At 47.6% G+C, this 17,009-nt stretch overlaps 2 protein-coding genes across 4 annotated transcripts; both read left to right on the top strand.

The window, feature by feature from the left end:
• The first annotated feature begins 3,763 nt into the window (after positions 1–3,763).
• LOC6593137 (focadhesin) lies at positions 3,764–9,323 on the top strand. 2 transcript variants are annotated; one of them, XM_002018133.2, is made up of 8 exons: positions 3,764–3,884; positions 4,163–4,442; positions 5,514–5,732; positions 5,791–6,811; positions 6,872–7,083; positions 7,146–8,218; positions 8,285–8,943; positions 9,004–9,323. In XM_002018133.2, exons 2-8 carry the CDS (start codon positions 4,171–4,173, stop codon positions 9,151–9,153), a joined length of 3,606 nt encoding a protein of 1,201 aa, XP_002018169.1. In that variant the 5' UTR covers positions 3,764–3,884; positions 4,163–4,170; the 3' UTR covers positions 9,154–9,323. The 2 variants fall into 2 exon arrangements, with proteins under 2 accessions (XP_002018169.1, XP_026842100.1); XM_026986299.1 differs by having other exon boundaries at positions 4,160–4,442.
• Positions 9,324–9,597: 274 nt separating this feature from the next.
• LOC6593138 (myotubularin-related protein 6) lies at positions 9,598–16,987 on the top strand. 2 transcript variants are annotated; one of them, XM_026984950.1, is made up of 10 exons: positions 9,598–9,725; positions 12,521–12,637; positions 14,263–14,425; positions 14,484–14,767; positions 14,835–14,969; positions 15,040–15,269; positions 15,374–15,886; positions 15,958–16,197; positions 16,256–16,478; positions 16,538–16,987. In XM_026984950.1, the coding sequence occupies exons 1-10, from the start codon at positions 9,702–9,704 to the stop codon at positions 16,673–16,675; spliced, it is 2,067 nt and encodes a 688-aa protein (XP_026840751.1). In that variant the 5' UTR covers positions 9,598–9,701; the 3' UTR covers positions 16,676–16,987. The 2 variants fall into 2 exon arrangements, with proteins under 2 accessions (XP_026840751.1, XP_002018170.1); XM_002018134.2 differs by lacking the exon at positions 9,598–9,725 and adding an exon at positions 10,618–11,211.
• Positions 16,988–17,009: the final 22 nt, after the last annotated feature.

Below are 17,009 nucleotides of genomic sequence, written 5' to 3'. Positions count from 1 at the left end.
CACAACAACAACAACAACAACAACAACAGCAGCAGCAACATGCATTGTGTAAATATGCTTAAATACTCGAAGGGCTTTTGCGCCGTTAGCCCCTCACAAAGTCACGCATTTCCCACAGCAAGAGTGGTGTGGTGGTAGGGGATGGTTTGTAAGGGGGGTACCATTATAGGGCCCATAAGGGTCAGTTTGCTTAGGTCCCAACGCATATCCTGTGGCGGTTAGTGTTAGCGGCTGATGATATTTGAATTTCTTAATTAGTGGCCCGCCTGGAATTTATCGCCATTTGGTCAGTACTCTATTAAAGCCCTTAAGCGAAAAATAAATGAATGCAAACGGTGTATAAAGCAATAGAGAAAAACATAATCCTCATATCCCTACCTGAAACCTCTACTGCCAGTTTCCAGAGCCCACACTTGCTCTCCAAATATCCATCCGTCTTTAGAGTGAAACCTTATTTAACGATTCAAAGCTCAAGCAGATTCCACCGACTCATTCCCAGTCTTATTATGAAATATTTTCCCAACCCACGCCATAACTTAAATTAAATTTCTTTTAGAAGTAAGAAAACCCGGTAGATGTGTACATACATTTATATACATATAGTTGAGAGTACCACAGACCCTGCCACACCACTTGGCAGCCAGAGTCAACATCCCATTTTATGTAATTTTTTTTGTTGCTCTCTTTCCGCTGGTTTCCAGGAGCCAGGGGCCAGGGGTCAAAAGGCAACGAAACGCGAGCCCGATTTGTCGGTCGCGTCGTCGCGGTTGCCTCATTAAATTTTACGCACGTGCCGCACAAATTATGTTTACCCACACAAACTATGTGTGTGCTCACCCCACCGCACTGCCACCCCATGTCCGACTCGTATATATTTAAACATTTTTCTAATTTAGAGTTTCAGTACAAAAGAAGAACTTAAGTTGGAAATTGAAAAGGTCTTGGCCACAATTTATGTGGGCCGCAGGAGGCCGAGACCTAATGTATGACCACAAGGTGCTTGAGTGCGCCCCAAGGTAGGCATAGGAAAATTTGTGGTAATTTCATACTATTAGAATAATTTTGACAATGATTTTAAGAGCACTGCTCCCACCCGCTTTGTTTCTCAAATATCTGAATCAAAAGCAGAATCTTCATCTTAAATTAATGCTTCTCAGACAACGTTGCGTATGCGCTATATACATACGTATGTACTTAGGACTGAAACTCGGTAAGTAACTGACTGTCAGTCAGTCAGTCGGACTGTGACATCTATAAATATTCAGTTGTTGAGTTTCTGAAGATCGAGTGCAAACGTATAGAATATAAATATTCATATATTCCAGAACTGGGAACCCCCATGTTTAAAAACTTTCCGTTTTCCACTTGTGCCTGGCTGCTGTCGCTTTTCATTCAACTTTCCTTGTAGTTGAGTATGGAAATTGTTGTACAGAAAATAAGTATATGTACGCATGTATGTATGTTTTGTTTCCAGCATCCGACTATACGATGTCTGCATTATTAATGAGTCGACTCCATTTAATTGAAGCAATGTGATTGTGGCCAGCGGGTGGAAATGGGTGGAAGAGTATGGAAGCGGGGAGGAAAACCAGAGTTGAGCAGAGCACCTGTCATGCCGGAACGCATGCAAATTGTGTGCCACGGCACGAATGCCGACATCAACAGTTCATAAAAACGGGCGTCAATGTGTGGTGGTACTATGTATGAGTATAATATGTATGCCACTTTTCAGCAATCTTTGAACATCCTGAGCTAAGAAAAATTCATTTAGATTATGGGAAATGCCCAAGATGAGGGCACACCGAAAGCACACCAACATTTTGAATACCTTCTCCATGGTAAAACCACCGTAAAAACCTATAAGCTAAGATATATAAACAACGCAGCATAATAATTGAATGTGATACAAAATACCTCAAAAATACAGCAATCTCAGTGAAGCGAAAAGTTAAGACAAGGATGTAACTTACTAAATTATTTGCCACTTTGTCCCCTCGAACCCTCTCATAAGGCGAGAAATGCTCAGATATATGTAAATCCTGAAGAGTCGTGTTTGATCTTGACAATTTTCTGTGTTATTTTGTATGCTCATAATAAGCTGATGTTCATTGGATTATTATATCAAAAAAGCAAACAGCAGATGCCCTGGGACTTGTGGCCCAACCTGGCAACCAGAACGGTGACACGAGACAGATTCAGCAACAGAAGAGATTATCAAGCGAAGAACCACAAGACAGGAACCGCGAAATCCCATTGAGCCTGAAAAATTCAAACTTAAAATCTGAACGAAAAAATTAAGATCAAGGCAACCGATGCGATCAAATTGCAGTACCCCGGCAACAGTTTGGCGGTGCACAACCACTCGCCTCCCCCTCACCACATGGCATCCCATGCCCTGCTATGGGGAGGAAGTTGGTCTGGGAAATGTGTTAAAGTCATGGAATCAAACAAAAATGTTTCCGTTTACCCAGGCTCTGCTTTGTTGTTCTCTCGGTTCCGTGTTCTACCCAGCACTGCCTTGTGGTAATAAAATCATAAATCCTCAGACAAAGTTGAATGGCGGATTCGGAGGTGGAGGTGGTGGTGGCGAAGAGTTGCGAGGCACAACCGAAAATACAGAGTCCGGGTGCGGGACCGGAAACAGACATTATGTTGGCCTGTCTTTGGCTTAACCTTTGTCTTCTCCACTTTGAGGATTCGCTTCCATAAATGATTGCAGTTTAAACTCGGCCGTGATGCTTTTTATACTTTTGCAGAGTTTTCGTTTGGGTATGGATCCGGACGGGTGGACGGTAGTCGTACCTTTTCGCCTTTTAGCTCTGGCTTCCATTTTTAAACTTCGTTGGCCGACTTTCGCTCTGCTTGGTTACATTTTTATAGCTGCACCGGCAGAATCATAATTAATTACATTTTACGACGAGGCGCGTTGCAAAAATGCAAAAAGTCAATTAACTGAAAAAGCAGTGAAGAAGAACCAGGGAAAGGAGCACCAGAAGCAGAAGAAGAAGACGGTGTAAATGAATCATAGGGTCAAGTTGGTGTCAAGCATAAATCGTAGGGTCTGCGCCCGGACAAGTCCATTAGCCGAAAGGTTACCGTTTTTAAAATTCTTGGCTTTCAGATTATTTTTCTTCTTAAAGGTTTCGTTGGAAGTTATTTAAATACACTCATTGCTTAATTGGTGCCGTATATTTCAAACAATTTCTCTTTGGCGGTCAAGTTTGGGGGCATTTGCTCTCATTTTGTGGAGGGATATCTTCCCTTCGTTGAGGGATTTTCCTCGCCACAATGTCCCTGTTCAGCTCAAAAATGTCCCTACATTCCATACTCACTTAAACGCCTAAAATCTTTTTTTTTATACAAAATCCAATAAAAGCAAGTATTCAAAATAAACCAGTCAAGTAAAAAATTGATAAATTAATGGGATAAAATTATGTGGGCAGCGCTGAGGGGTCTATTTAGCTAGTAATATTTGACGGAATTTCAAAAACGAGGAATACATATAATACTCGTCATTATATTTACGGTATTTTTTTAATGAGACCGTATTTTTCGGTATATTTGAAAATTGTCAAAATGCTATCGGCATCAATACTTTGCATCGACTATTATTCCGATAATTCCGATAATAATTATTCTGAGGAACTGCCACCACCAGCGATCAGCTGTCGTGATTTATCGAAGCACTGCCATCTCAATTGGATTTGTGGCCGAACAGCTGTTCCATTCCATACCCGGCTTTTCTCAAATTTGATGCTCCCCGTTTTCTCATTTTCCTTTTATTTCCCTTCTCTGCGCGAATTTCGCTATTTTGAACGACGTGACAACAAACTGGCAGTTTAAACGTTCACCCTTTGGCATGAAATGAGGTAGCCCGGAGAAAGGTACGGAAAGCAGTAGAGTGGCTGGAGTGAGTGTGTTGGTGCGGTGGGTGGAGCACGCGCGATATTGCAGAATGGAAACGCGGAATGTTCAAAAAGCTTCGGCATTCGAATGGCGGTCGAGTAGCAGAAAGGACACGCGCCCCGCAACGTTTTCAAACTGCCTTGTGTGCCACGGGGCCCAAACAAACCATAAATCGCGTTTTTGTCGCTGGTGTTGTGTGTGGGCATTGAAAGTTTTAGCAGGTTAACTGAGTGAATTGTTATTGCCATTTCAGCAGTTGCAGCCATGGATGAGTTCAGCAGCATAAAACCCAACAGCTCGGTGGTCAAGCTGGCCGCCTGCCTGGAGAAGGTCTACAACAAAATCGTGGAGAGCCGGGAGAAGCAGGTGGCCGAACATCAAATCAAGGAAATTGACTTTCTCAAGACACAATGCAAGCACGAGCACATGCAGCTCAGTCTGATGAGCTGTCAGACCCTGGTGCGCCTGGTCGACGAGGGTGTGCTGGATGCCAACAGTGTGCAGAATACACTCCTCTCCATGCTGGGCAATGCAGGGTAAGGACATGCACCGAACCGACGACCCGACCCACATTACACACGTACGTAGGGGCGCGCCTCTGTACTTCCGGAGTGCAGTGGCAGCAGCAGCCAAGCTAAATGGAACGCAGTGAATCTAATTGCGAAATTGCTCGCAAAGGTGCATAAATAACTGACTGCGAGCAGAGAGGAGTACAACAGACTGCAATTTACCCGGAGCACTCAATTAACCGACCATTTAGCGGTTGCCAATGTTCAGATTGGGACTGCTCTTAACATTGTTCTTCCAATCGGCACGCAATCCCTCGCATTTCCGCTTGCCGCGTGCCGTGCCGCGCGCTACAAATTAATTGCCCTGGCACTTCGCACGTCATGTGATAAATGGGAGAATGAAAGGACTAGGACTAGGAAATCCAAGCTGTTTGACATTGACTTGATTTCCGCTGACCGCAATCCGCGGTGCTCAATCTTCCAGTCCCCAACCTAGATCCGGGATTATGCCCGGGGTGCCATAAAATCTATTAGCCGTTTCCCTACACGCACATGTTCCTTGGACTCTGTCCACAACGCCCACATGCCACATCCTGCTGGCCTTGCTTCACTCACAAATGTTTGTTTGATATATGCAAAGCGAGGAAAAAGTCTGGCATTGAACTTGAAATGTTTGCGTTGCCCTATCCACTCTGAAGGACGTCAAACGGTCATGTAATGCAGGAATTAGCCTTGATAAGCGGCAAGTGTAGGCAAAAAGGATTGCATATTAATTGGCCTGCAGGTCAGAAACCACAATTACAGGGCCCGAGTGGCCAGACGACGTCATCCGGTGGCAATCGCCGCTGGCCAACGCGTGAATTGTAATTACCCCCGTCAAACGCAAAGCGATTTACCCGCGTGGCACTCCTTCCTTGCATATGTGCAAGTCGTTAGCCGTCTCTGTGCTGCAACGGAAGTTGAGCTAAACGCCAGTTAAAGCTGTTCGTTCCACCTTAATGTTAGCTTGCACATCATGATTATCAAAGCCCTGTAAACTGTTATTACACCCACCCATTTGGATTCTCTGACCTCCATCGTGACTATCTTCCATTTCAGTCCGATGCACTTTTCCATCATCACAGAGAGCATAGTGGGCCTTCAGCTGCTCAATCTGAAGCGGAAGACATCGCTGCTGAAGGAGCAGGAGACGTATCAGTGCTCGTATGGCCTGAAGACGCAACAGCATCCACTGATATCTCTGCTGCAGCACTCCTGCGTCAACATGAATGATGTGAGCAACAAGATCATCGGCATCTGCCAGCACCATGACAAGAGGTTGGCCTCAATGATTAACAAAGTCAACCATTGATTGATATATAAACTATGTCCTCAGCATACGCAATCATAGCATTGAGTATTTGCGTCCCGTGTTCCTCTATGTGCTGTGCACTCCACAAACGCTGCACGATGTCAAGCCGATCTGGACTTGCCTGCTCGGCCTGAGTAAGAGCCAGCCAGAGGCCAGAGCCCTGATGCAGGAGCTGTTGTCGTGGAGCAAGTTCAACAATGCCAGCACCTGTCTATCCACCAGCATCCTGGTGATCGAGGCCATCGATTACTTCCTGCAGCAGTCGGATCATGCCCAGTCCATCGATCTGTGCATCTACCAGGCTTGCCTGATCAAACAGCTGGCCAACTACGGCATTGATCCTCGTCCCAGTCTGCTGTGCTTGCTTCGCGTATTGCATGCGACTCGGGAGCATACGCGAGACCACTACCATGTGCTCTTGGTTTTGCTGGCGGAAGTGCTGCACGTCTTGTCCCCCTTCTACTTGGCCGACTTGCTGCGGATCATTGTCTTCGTGGTCGTGCAGGAGCGCTGTGGCCATGAATACATTCTGAACATGTGTCTGGATGGCATCATTCAGTGGATGTCTCAGACTGCATTCATACACGCCGAGGGGCTGGCTCTGGCTAACCAGATAGTGCAGCGTGTGCTCGACCTCCAACAGTCGGATGAGGGCGAGCGGATATCCACCAAGCAACTGAAGCCGGCCCACATGCGCAACTATCATCCGGACATAGCGATTGCATTTGATCTGGCCAATCTTGTGGAGTCGTTCGATGCCTCCGAGAATCAGGATGTTTTCGCCTTTGTCGACGCCCTGAATGTCAAGTCAAACACGGTCTTCTGCCAGCGCCTCCATCTCTTCTTGCGCGCCCTCTTTCTGTCCCGACAGCCGCCCGTTGACTGCTGGTTCAAGATCTACGAGGTGATTTTGCAGACCATTAAGGTAAACGAGGGCATCGCCTACGACTTCCTCATGACCTACATCTTCAAGCTGGCCCACGAGAACAATCCTGAGCTGCAACTGGAGTTGCTTCGAGGTCTGCCCCATTTTGCCGTATCCAAGGTGAGCTCTCAAATGAACATCACTTGAATCTTCCACTGAAACATGCCTCGTTTTGCGAAGGACAACGTGCCCATGATTCTGAACACCATTCGAAATCTGTCCACCGAGAATGGTACCTTCTGTGTGGACCTGTATCTGCGACTGTGGCGCGTGGAGTCGCGCACTTATCCCTTCCTGCTGAAGCAAGTGGCTCAACCGCTGCCGGAGGGCGATAAGCGCTGGGAGCTTCAAGTAGCCCGAACACATGCTATGCGGGAAATCTGCCAGGAAAAGTAGCCCACAAATTTAGACCGATCCTTTATCCTTTTTCTAATCCTATATCCATCTTTTGCAGGCCAACTTTGCATGGCTCGGAGCTGCTACCTCACCTTAGCAATACGTTAAACAGCTGCACCGATGAATCTGGGGATCTGGCTACATCTCTGGCGTTGGATGCTCTTTATGCATTGTGTGACAGCCACACTGTCAATATTGCTTCCACCTGGCACGCTCTGGGCAGCAAGTTTCGCGGCGAACAGCGTCCACAGACCCTTAGGTCTCTGTACCATTTCTTTGGCTTAGTTCCGTTGCTGCAGACACCCACACTGGAGTACGAGAAAGTTGCGGATGATGCCCTAGAGCAGCTGTGGCAGGCCATCAGTCGACCGGGAACAGATGCGGCACAGGTTCGCAATGCTCTGGCAGCCCTAAAGAGCTATGAGCCAGGAACAACGCTCAATCTGCGGCATATTCCGGCTCAGTTTCGTTTTGAGATTGTCGGAGGAGCAGTGGGAGGACTTAGTGGTCGAGAGGTGGTAGATCTGCAGGAAGAGACCGTGCCCGGCGAGGTATGGGTGCAGCTACTACAGAAGATTCGCCCGGAATGTGGAGATGCAGCAGCTGATCTGATTTCCCATCACATAAGCAACGAAATAAATGGCTTTCGGAGTGGAGTCTACCGCCTGCCCGAGGGCAAGCCGGAGCCACGCAAGCTGGTGGGTTTGTTCGCGACCAGTCCGCTCCGTGCAGTAACCAACTACATGGTGAGCCAGGCCCGCTTCGGAGACTACGTGTCAGAGCCCTATGCAGTGACCTTTGCCCTCAGGGCGCTGTCCAAGAAATTTCCCAAGCCGATACCACCGATCGATTGGAGCTGCCTGACGAGCTTCTTTCACCTATCCTTCGATGCGAGGAGATACTGCATCATGATAGCCAAGAATCAGGCGTCGAGCTCAGGCACAGCGAAGCGTTTGCTAGAGAACTTCCTGGTAGAATTCGAGCCTAATTGCTTCGAGGAGGATCTGCTGTTGCTCTTCTCACTGCTACCGGAGATCGCCAGCAACGTGGGCCTTCATATCATAAAGAACTTTGCCGAGAAAGTGGCTGTCTATTGCTTCAAAGAGTCACAGATAAACGACTTTGTCGAGGGTGAGTTTAAACTTTTTTTGGCTTGCTTTTTGTCCAGGCGATGACCTCGTATCATCTTGTTTGCAGGATGCCTTTTTGAAAAGTTTTTGGACAGCGTCAAGTACATTTTCACGGGAAAGTGCGACCTACCCGAAGTGTTGGATGTTTTCACACTGATTGTAGAGCGCTACATGGACTCGATGAATCTGGACTCGAGGCTGTTTGAGCGCTACACAGAGGTGGTGGCCGTTTTGCATCCGAATGCCATCGACGGGCTGACCACGCCCGCCAATTGGTGGGAGACGCCCATAGGCAAGCTAAAAAAGGCCACCATCATCCGATGCTATCTGGTGCTGTATAACGACAAGTTGCCCAACCCACTCAAGTGGCTGACGCCCATTATTGATGCCTACGAGAAGCGCACGGAGGAGCGCTCCTTCTTCTATCGCCACTTGGCTGCCACTCTGTATGCCTTTGGAAGCGATGAGCATGCCTGCAACTGGATCATGGAAATATTCCTGGAGATTCAGATGCTGCTGGCCGAGGCCTCCAACAAGGAGAAAGTTAACAGGGCACTCTATCTGCTGGACATCTTTGTTCTGGCCGTGGATGTGCTCTCCGGCTGTGCCGTGCTGCTGGGCAGTGTCGATGTGGTGGCCACAGACGATAAGCAGCGGCTCAACCTCTTTCCCGAGAGCTTGCAGTATCTGTGCGACCACATATTCTGGAAGGACCATGAAGCAAAGGTGAGTGAGAAAGACTCAAATATCTCCCACCATCTTAATCATTTTTGTGTCGACTTTCAGGTCTATGAATTCCTATTTAATCTATACAAGCACAGCTCCATTCCGTCGGACTATGCAGACGTATTCAAGGAGGCAATCATTTGTTCCCGGAACAAACCATACTTCGACCACAAAGGTGTCTGGACCAAATACGTAGGCCTGCGTAAATGAGCACGACGAACACACCGCATTCAACACTCCAACCCACGCCTAAAGTGCACTTACTGGTTAACGCTCACCGAATACCGTCAATGTTAGTCATCTTTTGATAGCAAACGCATTCTTTGTTATTTATATGTGTTTAAAGAACATTAAATGCATTTTTGCGCACAGTATTGGAATTTAAATGTTATCAGTGCGGCCAGGCCAAGGCAAATGGTTGAATGTTATCGCACAAAAATACCACACGACAGCTCGATAGTCGATAGTATCGATAGTCAAACTTGAATTCGTCAGTATATAAACGGCATATTTTTTAAATGAAACGATATATTTTAGTATATTTCTGAGGGTCGGACGGTATATTTAAACGATAAATCCACGGTCACACTGATATCAATATTTTTAATATATTTATTAAAAAAAATGCAGATAAATTAAAAAAGTCTAATTAAAACGTATTATCAGTGCGTGTCACGTGCTGCAATCCCGTTCGGCTGTGAAGCAACCTTGAAGCTATTATAGCACGGATACTGGGAGACTTGAGCAAAACGTAAACAATGGACGATATCAAGCTGGCGAAGGTATGTATGTTTATGGCTTACTCAACTTCAAGCAGTGTTGTTTGCTAAACAGTCATTGTAAGTTCGAGGACAGTAACATTGTCCAATCTTAATCCTGGACAAGAGTTGTGAGTCATGCAGCAATGCTTTTTTTGCTTCACCTTCTGCTCGGGCTATTCAAAATCGATGGTCAACCTGGGCGGGCATCAGGGGAAGGACCGGCACCGCACCAAGGGCTCTCTCCCTAATGCCGCAGGACACACGAATCAAGTCTATTAAAATATAGACTTCTTTAAAACATGCGCATGGGACGGGGATGGGAATGAATCCAGAATTCCGCCCCCTCCCGCTCTTTTCCACTGACACTGACACAATCAGGCGAGCCGAGGTTACTTTTTAGCCTTCACCCAAACATCTGAGATACGTTAACCCACAAGTTGAACCCTCTCTCAATTGGCTATTGACATTGGCAATTGAAATAGATTCAAAAGTGCACGCACCACTTTTACTACTCTCTTTAACGATATGTGATTCATAGGACGCTTACAAATTACATATAATATGTAAAGCCTAAAGAACCCACTCCTTAAAGAGTATGCAAGTATTTGCTTCGTAGCTTTTTCCAATAATCTTTCTCTCGCTCTCTTTTCATTGCATGAGAAAATTTCCCTGGCCACACTCTAACCATAGCATGTATTTAGGCGCGCGTCAATCACACTGGCAGCTTTTTAACCTCCTCCAAAGCCTTAACTACTCACTGCTTACAGGGTATGCAAGTATTTGCTTTGCGTTTTAGCTGCTCCCTTCCCATTGGCTGAGAAAATTTCCCTGGGCACAATTTTTCCCAACACCAAGCATAGCATGCATTTAGGCGCGCGCCAGCCACACTGGCAGCTGAGTTCACTCCCAGCACTCGTGTCGGGAGCTGGTTCTTCTGCGGTCTTCAGGCACCCCCACGCGCACCCACACTCATACCCCCCAAGAGGGAATAACAAAGTGTCCAAATATACACACAACTTCGTATTTATACGTACTGTGTGTTATTCGTGTGGAAAGCGAAAAGTGAAAGTCTGGAACCCAACCATCTCTTACCATCCCGTCCCGTTCCGTACCATCCTAGCACCGCCCACACTCACGTGATTTGGTTCATATGCCAAAGGGCCAGTGCCCGCTCTTTCTGTTGCTAATTCAAAATCAATAAGGCATTGTGCAACAACCACATTAACAACAACAACATTAGCATAAACTGCAAAACGAAACTACAGAAATGGACTTTACTAGATTCATGAATAAATTCAACGAAATCGAACGCCAACTATCCCCCACATCGGCCCTGCGTCTGAGCTTCGACAACATATCGCCGGAGACGGAGGAGCCGCCCGATGGCAACAAGAGGCTATGGGGCGTCCCCGTGCCACCCTTTGTCTCCGACAAAGTAGTCTCCTGGATCGAGGAGGAGTTTAATGAGGCGCCCGTCTTCTACAACGGCAACTGTGTGCTCAAGAAGGTAACAGACATTCTCCATCATGGCCTCAGCTCCGTTTCATTGCCTTTGCTATGCAAATCTCGCTACAAAGAAAATCAAACAAAAATCAATCTAATTTTCTTTTTTTTACGCATTGCCGCCAGCTCGTGGCCGGAAATTATGCAAATACCAATCGAGCTGGAGCAATATGTTCTGGGCCCTCGACTTGACCCTACTTGGCCTCTCTCCAGTAACCATTTCCCTATTTGGGTCACACAGACACAGTGATGCAATGCCACAGTCCACTCCATTCCATTCCGGCTGCCTCCTGGCGCCATTTGCGTAGCTATTTCCTCCCACAAATACGTACAAATTGTTGCATTATCACCGCAGTACTCGAGTCGAGGACTCTACAGGAACTGCTGGCTGTGCGGCCAATTAAATGTGTGGGTTTCCCATCATGTTCACAAATGGGAATGGCTTCTGGCTAGCTTCGAAAACTGCACTCGTCCATCAAAGACTTCACCGCATACTGCAACAGGCTGACAAATGAAAAGGTTTCCCATGTCCCCTGACAACTGTCGTCGTCTGTTTTCCATTCCGTTTTCAATTTCCTAGCTGTGGAAAATTGCTTGCCGAAGAGTAGCGGAAGCGATGCTGATTAAATTGGGTTGCAATCAAGGGCCCACAATCTTTAAGGATCCAAGTAGACTCGTAATGTTGTAGGTTCAATTTGCATGCTAAATTGACCGCCTGCTGTGCTTCTGGAACAATAAACCGCCCGTCCCGCTGACAATTAACTGACCTTATCTATCCCAACAATGGCCCCGCCTCGAACAGAAGCCAAAGCTACCGTCGAAATAACATGAAAGGAAATTAGTCGGCTGATGAGCGGGCTCCAGCGGCTGGGGCCCTGGAGCACAAACGGAAGGCAGGAGATGAATGAGAGTTTGAGGACCATCAAATGCCTGAATGGGATGGCTGCCCAGCGGTTTTGTTTAATGGATGAATGGCATTCATCTTGTACCCTAAGTGTTCCCTAAATCCCTCGCTTGTAGGTTCTGTTCTGCCTGAAAAGTAAAATAAAAGAATCCCTTTATCCTTTGAACTTGCTCTTCTTCCTGGCAATGCAGTGGCTTCTGTAATATGTGTGTGTAGGGGGAGTGGGTTGTGCGGTTGTGCGGTTGTTTCAGAATGTGGGCTGCATGGATGCCGACTGACGTCAGCAGGCAGCAGCAACTGAAATGAAGATGGGCTCAAATTCCATGTAAAATATTCGTGCAATAACATTACATATTTCTGCTCTCTCTCTCTTTTTCTTTCTGTTGGTTTTCTGTACACATTTCGGCAGGTGGAGAGTGTGCGGATGATAGATCGCTACAATACCAAAAATCCCACAGTCGGTACCCTCTATCTGACGGCCACCCATTTGATATTCGTCGAGCCCGAGAGCAACAAGGAGACCTGGGTAAGTAGCCACCGATATGACATCATCAATTGTTTTATGCCCCTCCTCGGGGCAACTTGTTTGTGTGGGAACTTTTGGAATCGAAAAGTCGCGTGGAATGGGTACGTACTACGTAGCCTGGGCCGCAAACAATTTAGTGTCGCGACATCTGAGTCACCTGAGCCGTCGTTCCGTTCTTATGGACATGTGGAAACGTGCTCAAATGTGTGTTTTCCTGATGGGGCTTGGGCTTGGGCTTGACCTCGCATTTGCAAAAAGTTTGAGGCTTTTCCTGCATCTTACAGGCGGCAAGCCCTGTGTAATAAGAGTGATGTCTGACAGTCGTGGATGCGGCGCGGCCCGGCTGTTCGCAGTTCCGTCACTCGGCTCAAGAAGCATGAGTGCAGAAATGTTTCTTCTAAGAAGTTGCCTCAAGGCTTGCGCGCCACTTTTCGTGTATTTGCGCTTTAGGTTTCCGCTTAAATTTGCTTAAATCAGTGCGCAGAGGAAAAAGCATGGCATAATCACGTAGCGTATACGCCCCATTGCAAGCGCACAAATTGAATCCGGCCAGCATTTCTATACCAAATTAATTGCGTAAAAAGCAGCAGCGTGCACAGTACACAGTACCGTAGTACAGTAGTACATTCTCATCAGGCATAAGCCCCCAGCGGGGGGACAGATACGTCTCTTTGTATCCAACAAAAGAGGCAAGGGGATTGGGCCATGGAGTCTACGGGTGGTTTAATGGAAGGGGGCAGCTCTTGGTGGTTGCACAAACAGCTTAGTCAAGCTGTTCTGGCTTAGCGCTTTTTGCATTATGCCAGCCAATGCGATTTGTATGCCTCAAAGCGGAAACATTTCCTAGAAAGCATGAAGCCGTAATGAATAGAATCCAATAAATTAAAAAGGCTTATCCTTAAATTTGATTTGCCTTAAACCACACCCTTGATATATATACTTACATATACATATTATGTATCCCCACTTAATTTCCATTAAATCCTCGTGGTTCTACCAATTAGGGTTCGCAGCAACCTTAAATTGAATTGCGGCTGCAACAGCTCTTACGGATGCGTAATTCTGTCAGCAGGAAAGCACGCATGCATTGCATTTTAATTGCCTGCCCCAAAATTGCATTAATTATGCTCTCCACTCGGCAACTACCGGTGCAAGTGCGACAAGTGCCCCCAAGGCAGAGAGAGAGAGAGAGAGAGAGAGAGCGAGACTCTGAACTCACTTGTTGGCAAAGTGAGAAGAGGTTTAATTAAATGTTGAAGGGCTTCGACTGGTGGGTATTTTACGAAGAGCCTATCGATTTTCGGTGGCACTTAGCAATTGGTTCCTAAGTCTCTCATAATCCTCCGGACAGGACTCTCAGGCTACTCCGATTTACTGTTTTTAGTGCTGCACTGAGGCGCATCAATAATTGAGTGGGGAACGAACGCAACTCCGTGCCCAGGCACGTACTTCTGTGGACTCAGGGAAGGGGGGGGATAGAGAGTCGGCGTAAAGTTAGGGGGAGGCGCGCTTGCTTTAGTTTTTCTAGCAGCGAGGCGAGCGTTGCATAATCGCAACCCTGGGCAGTGTCATGGTCAAGTGTCGCAAATGAAATTGTTGGCAATGGTTTTTGCCACTACTTGCAGATTCTGCACATGCACGTGGCCAGCATAGAGAAGCTGCCGCTGAGCACAACCGGATCGCCGCTCCTCATACGCTGCAAGACATTCCTGTCGGTCACATTCGTGATTCCTAAGGACTCCGAGTGCCACGACGTCTACACATCACTGCTGAAGCTTTTCCAGCCAGGTGAGCAGACTTGTTTAAAGCATATCCATCGCCAACTCTTCATTCTCCTCCTCCACAGTATCCATCAACAAATTGTATTGCTTCAACTATCAGCCGGCCAAGGATGACTACCCCAAGAGCGCTGGCTGGGACTTCTTCAACCTGGAGGCCGAGTTCAAGCACCTACTGGTGCCCAACGACAATTGGACCCTGTGCTCGATGAACGAGAAGTACGAGCTCTGCGACACCTATCCGCGTCAGATCTACGTGCCCAAGGAGGCCACCACTCTGATGCTCATCAGTAGTTCGCGCTTCCGCTCCAAGGGACGGCTGCCGGCGCTCACCTATCTGCACAACAACAAGGTGGGGGTCAACTTTGCTATTCAGCATTGTTTGGATAATTAGCTGAAAAATGTCTCCTTCTTTTTAGGCCTCCATTTGCCGCTGCAGCCAGCCGCTGTCTGGCTTCAGTGCCCGCTGTTTGGAAGATGAACAAATGCTGGAGGCCATACGGAAGACAAACACTAACACTGACTACATGTATGTGGTGGATACGCGGCCGCGTGTGAGTACCATGTGACATATCCTAGAGATGAGTACCATGCAAATAGTCCCGTCCCCTTTCATATTTGCAGATCAATGCGATGGCGAATCGAGCTGCCGGCAAGGGATACGAGAACGAGGCCTTCTATGAGAACATTAAGTTCCATTTTCTGGGCATCGAGAACATACACGTACAGCGCGCCAGCCTGCAGAAGGTGCTGGAGGCCTGCGAACAGAAGTCTCCCACCATGAGCGCGTTCCTGAATGCCCTCGAGTCGTCTGGCTGGCTGAAGCACATTCGCTCCATATTGGACACGTCGAGGTGTGTAAACATTCAATAAGATGTCAGATGGCTCGTATTTATTTGGTGACAGCTGAACAAACAGAAACTCATTCTTCTCCTCCTCTTACTCTTCCTTTCTGCAGCTTCATTGCAAATGCCGTGGACAAGGGCGTCTCTGTGGTTGTCCACTGCTCCGATGGCTGGGACCGCACCGCTCAGGTGTGCTCGCTGGCGCAGCTGATGCTGAATCCCTACTACCGCACAATCAAGGGCTTCCAGGCGTTGATCGAGAAGGATTGGCTGGCCTTCGGGCACAAGTTCAGCGAGCGTTGTGGCCACATTCAGACGGATGCAAAGGAGGTCTCGCCTATTTTCACGCAATTCCTGGACTGCACCTGGCAGCTGATGTCGCAGCGAAGCGAAGCCTTCGAGTTCAACGAGCGCTTCCTTCTCATCCTGCACGACCATGTGCACTCCTGCCAGTTCGGCACCTTTGTGGGCAACTGCGAGAAGGATCGACTGGACCTGAAGCTCTCCGAGCGCACATTTTCATTGTGGGGCTTCATGGCCAACCACCTGAACGAGTATATCAATCCGCTATACAGGCCCAATGTGGATGAGGCAATCAAGGCCAATCTGGCGCCGCAGTGCATCAAGTAAGGAGTCTGCGCCTGCTCAGCGACAGATAAACATTCGCGACTTATCTTTTCTTCTGTTCCTCCCGTAGATTCTGGCGGGGAATGTACTGCCGGTTTGAGAGCGGCATTCATCCGCGAGAACCGCTGGGCGATCTGCTGCTCGACAGCAAGGAGCACACCAACTCTCTGGAGGATCATGTGCAGCATCTTACCAAGCGCATAGCAAGCTTCAAGAGCTACATCTCCAAGTCGGCCAAGAAACTGCAGGATGCCACCAACACCAAGGTCACCAAAGAGGTGGCTGTTCCCAACGAGATCAATGACAACAAGTACAAGCGAATGGCAGCGTTGAATGATCCCCCTCTAAGATCTGATTCCCCATTCCAGATACAACTACGACAAGAAGCTGAGCGAACTGTCCGCTGCTGATGACGACCACCCGCTAAAGGCAAACAACATGTCGTTTGCCAATCTCTCGCTGAACGCAGAGCAGACGAGCCCGCCACAAGACCTGCCCGACGAGATCAGCTCAGTGGCCATTGATTGGAAGCCCATGCGCAATGTTACCGCCTGTTCCTGCTCCACGCCCTTCGATCAGTTTAGCAAAAAGGTGAGGCAGAACTCGGCCAGAGATATTCGAAGCTTATCCCTAATCTATCCCCTCGACAGACACATTGTTGGCGCTGCGGTGACATCTTCTGCGAGCGCTGCATCGACAAAAATGTGTCCCTGCCAGGACACGACAGCGGCAAGCTGGTTCCCGTGTGCCGAGGCTGCTTCCGGCAAATGCAGAAGAGCAGCCCGTAGAGGGTTCCAGAACATATAGCCTAATCCGTAGTCATAGTACATTGTTGAGCATGATAGCGGTTGAGTCGTCGACCGTGCAGACTGTGTGTTGGGGGAGGAGGAATGAATGGATGAAAATGCAATTATAAACACCATGAATTATATTATTTATATTATATTTATTGTTGCATTTGTAGTGGTAGCTGCTTAGAAGCTCCTTCGAGTTGTTGCATATTTAAAACAAAACAAAAAAAAGTAGAGCCAAACCAATAAAATCTAAACCGCGAGGGATGGGCTTCCAGGCATCGACCCATTCCATAAGTCGGGCACAAATCTGTATATTTTGTTGTTAAAC

The sequence above is a fragment of the Drosophila persimilis genome, unplaced genomic scaffold, assembly GCF_003286085.1.
Source record: "Drosophila persimilis strain 14011-0111.01,24,50 unplaced genomic scaffold, DperRS2 tig00000002-arrow-pilon, whole genome shotgun sequence".
Taxonomy (NCBI): domain Eukaryota; kingdom Metazoa; phylum Arthropoda; class Insecta; order Diptera; family Drosophilidae; genus Drosophila; species Drosophila persimilis.
Note: the sequence above shows the minus strand (reverse complement) of the source record. Positions and strands in the feature narration are given on the sequence as shown.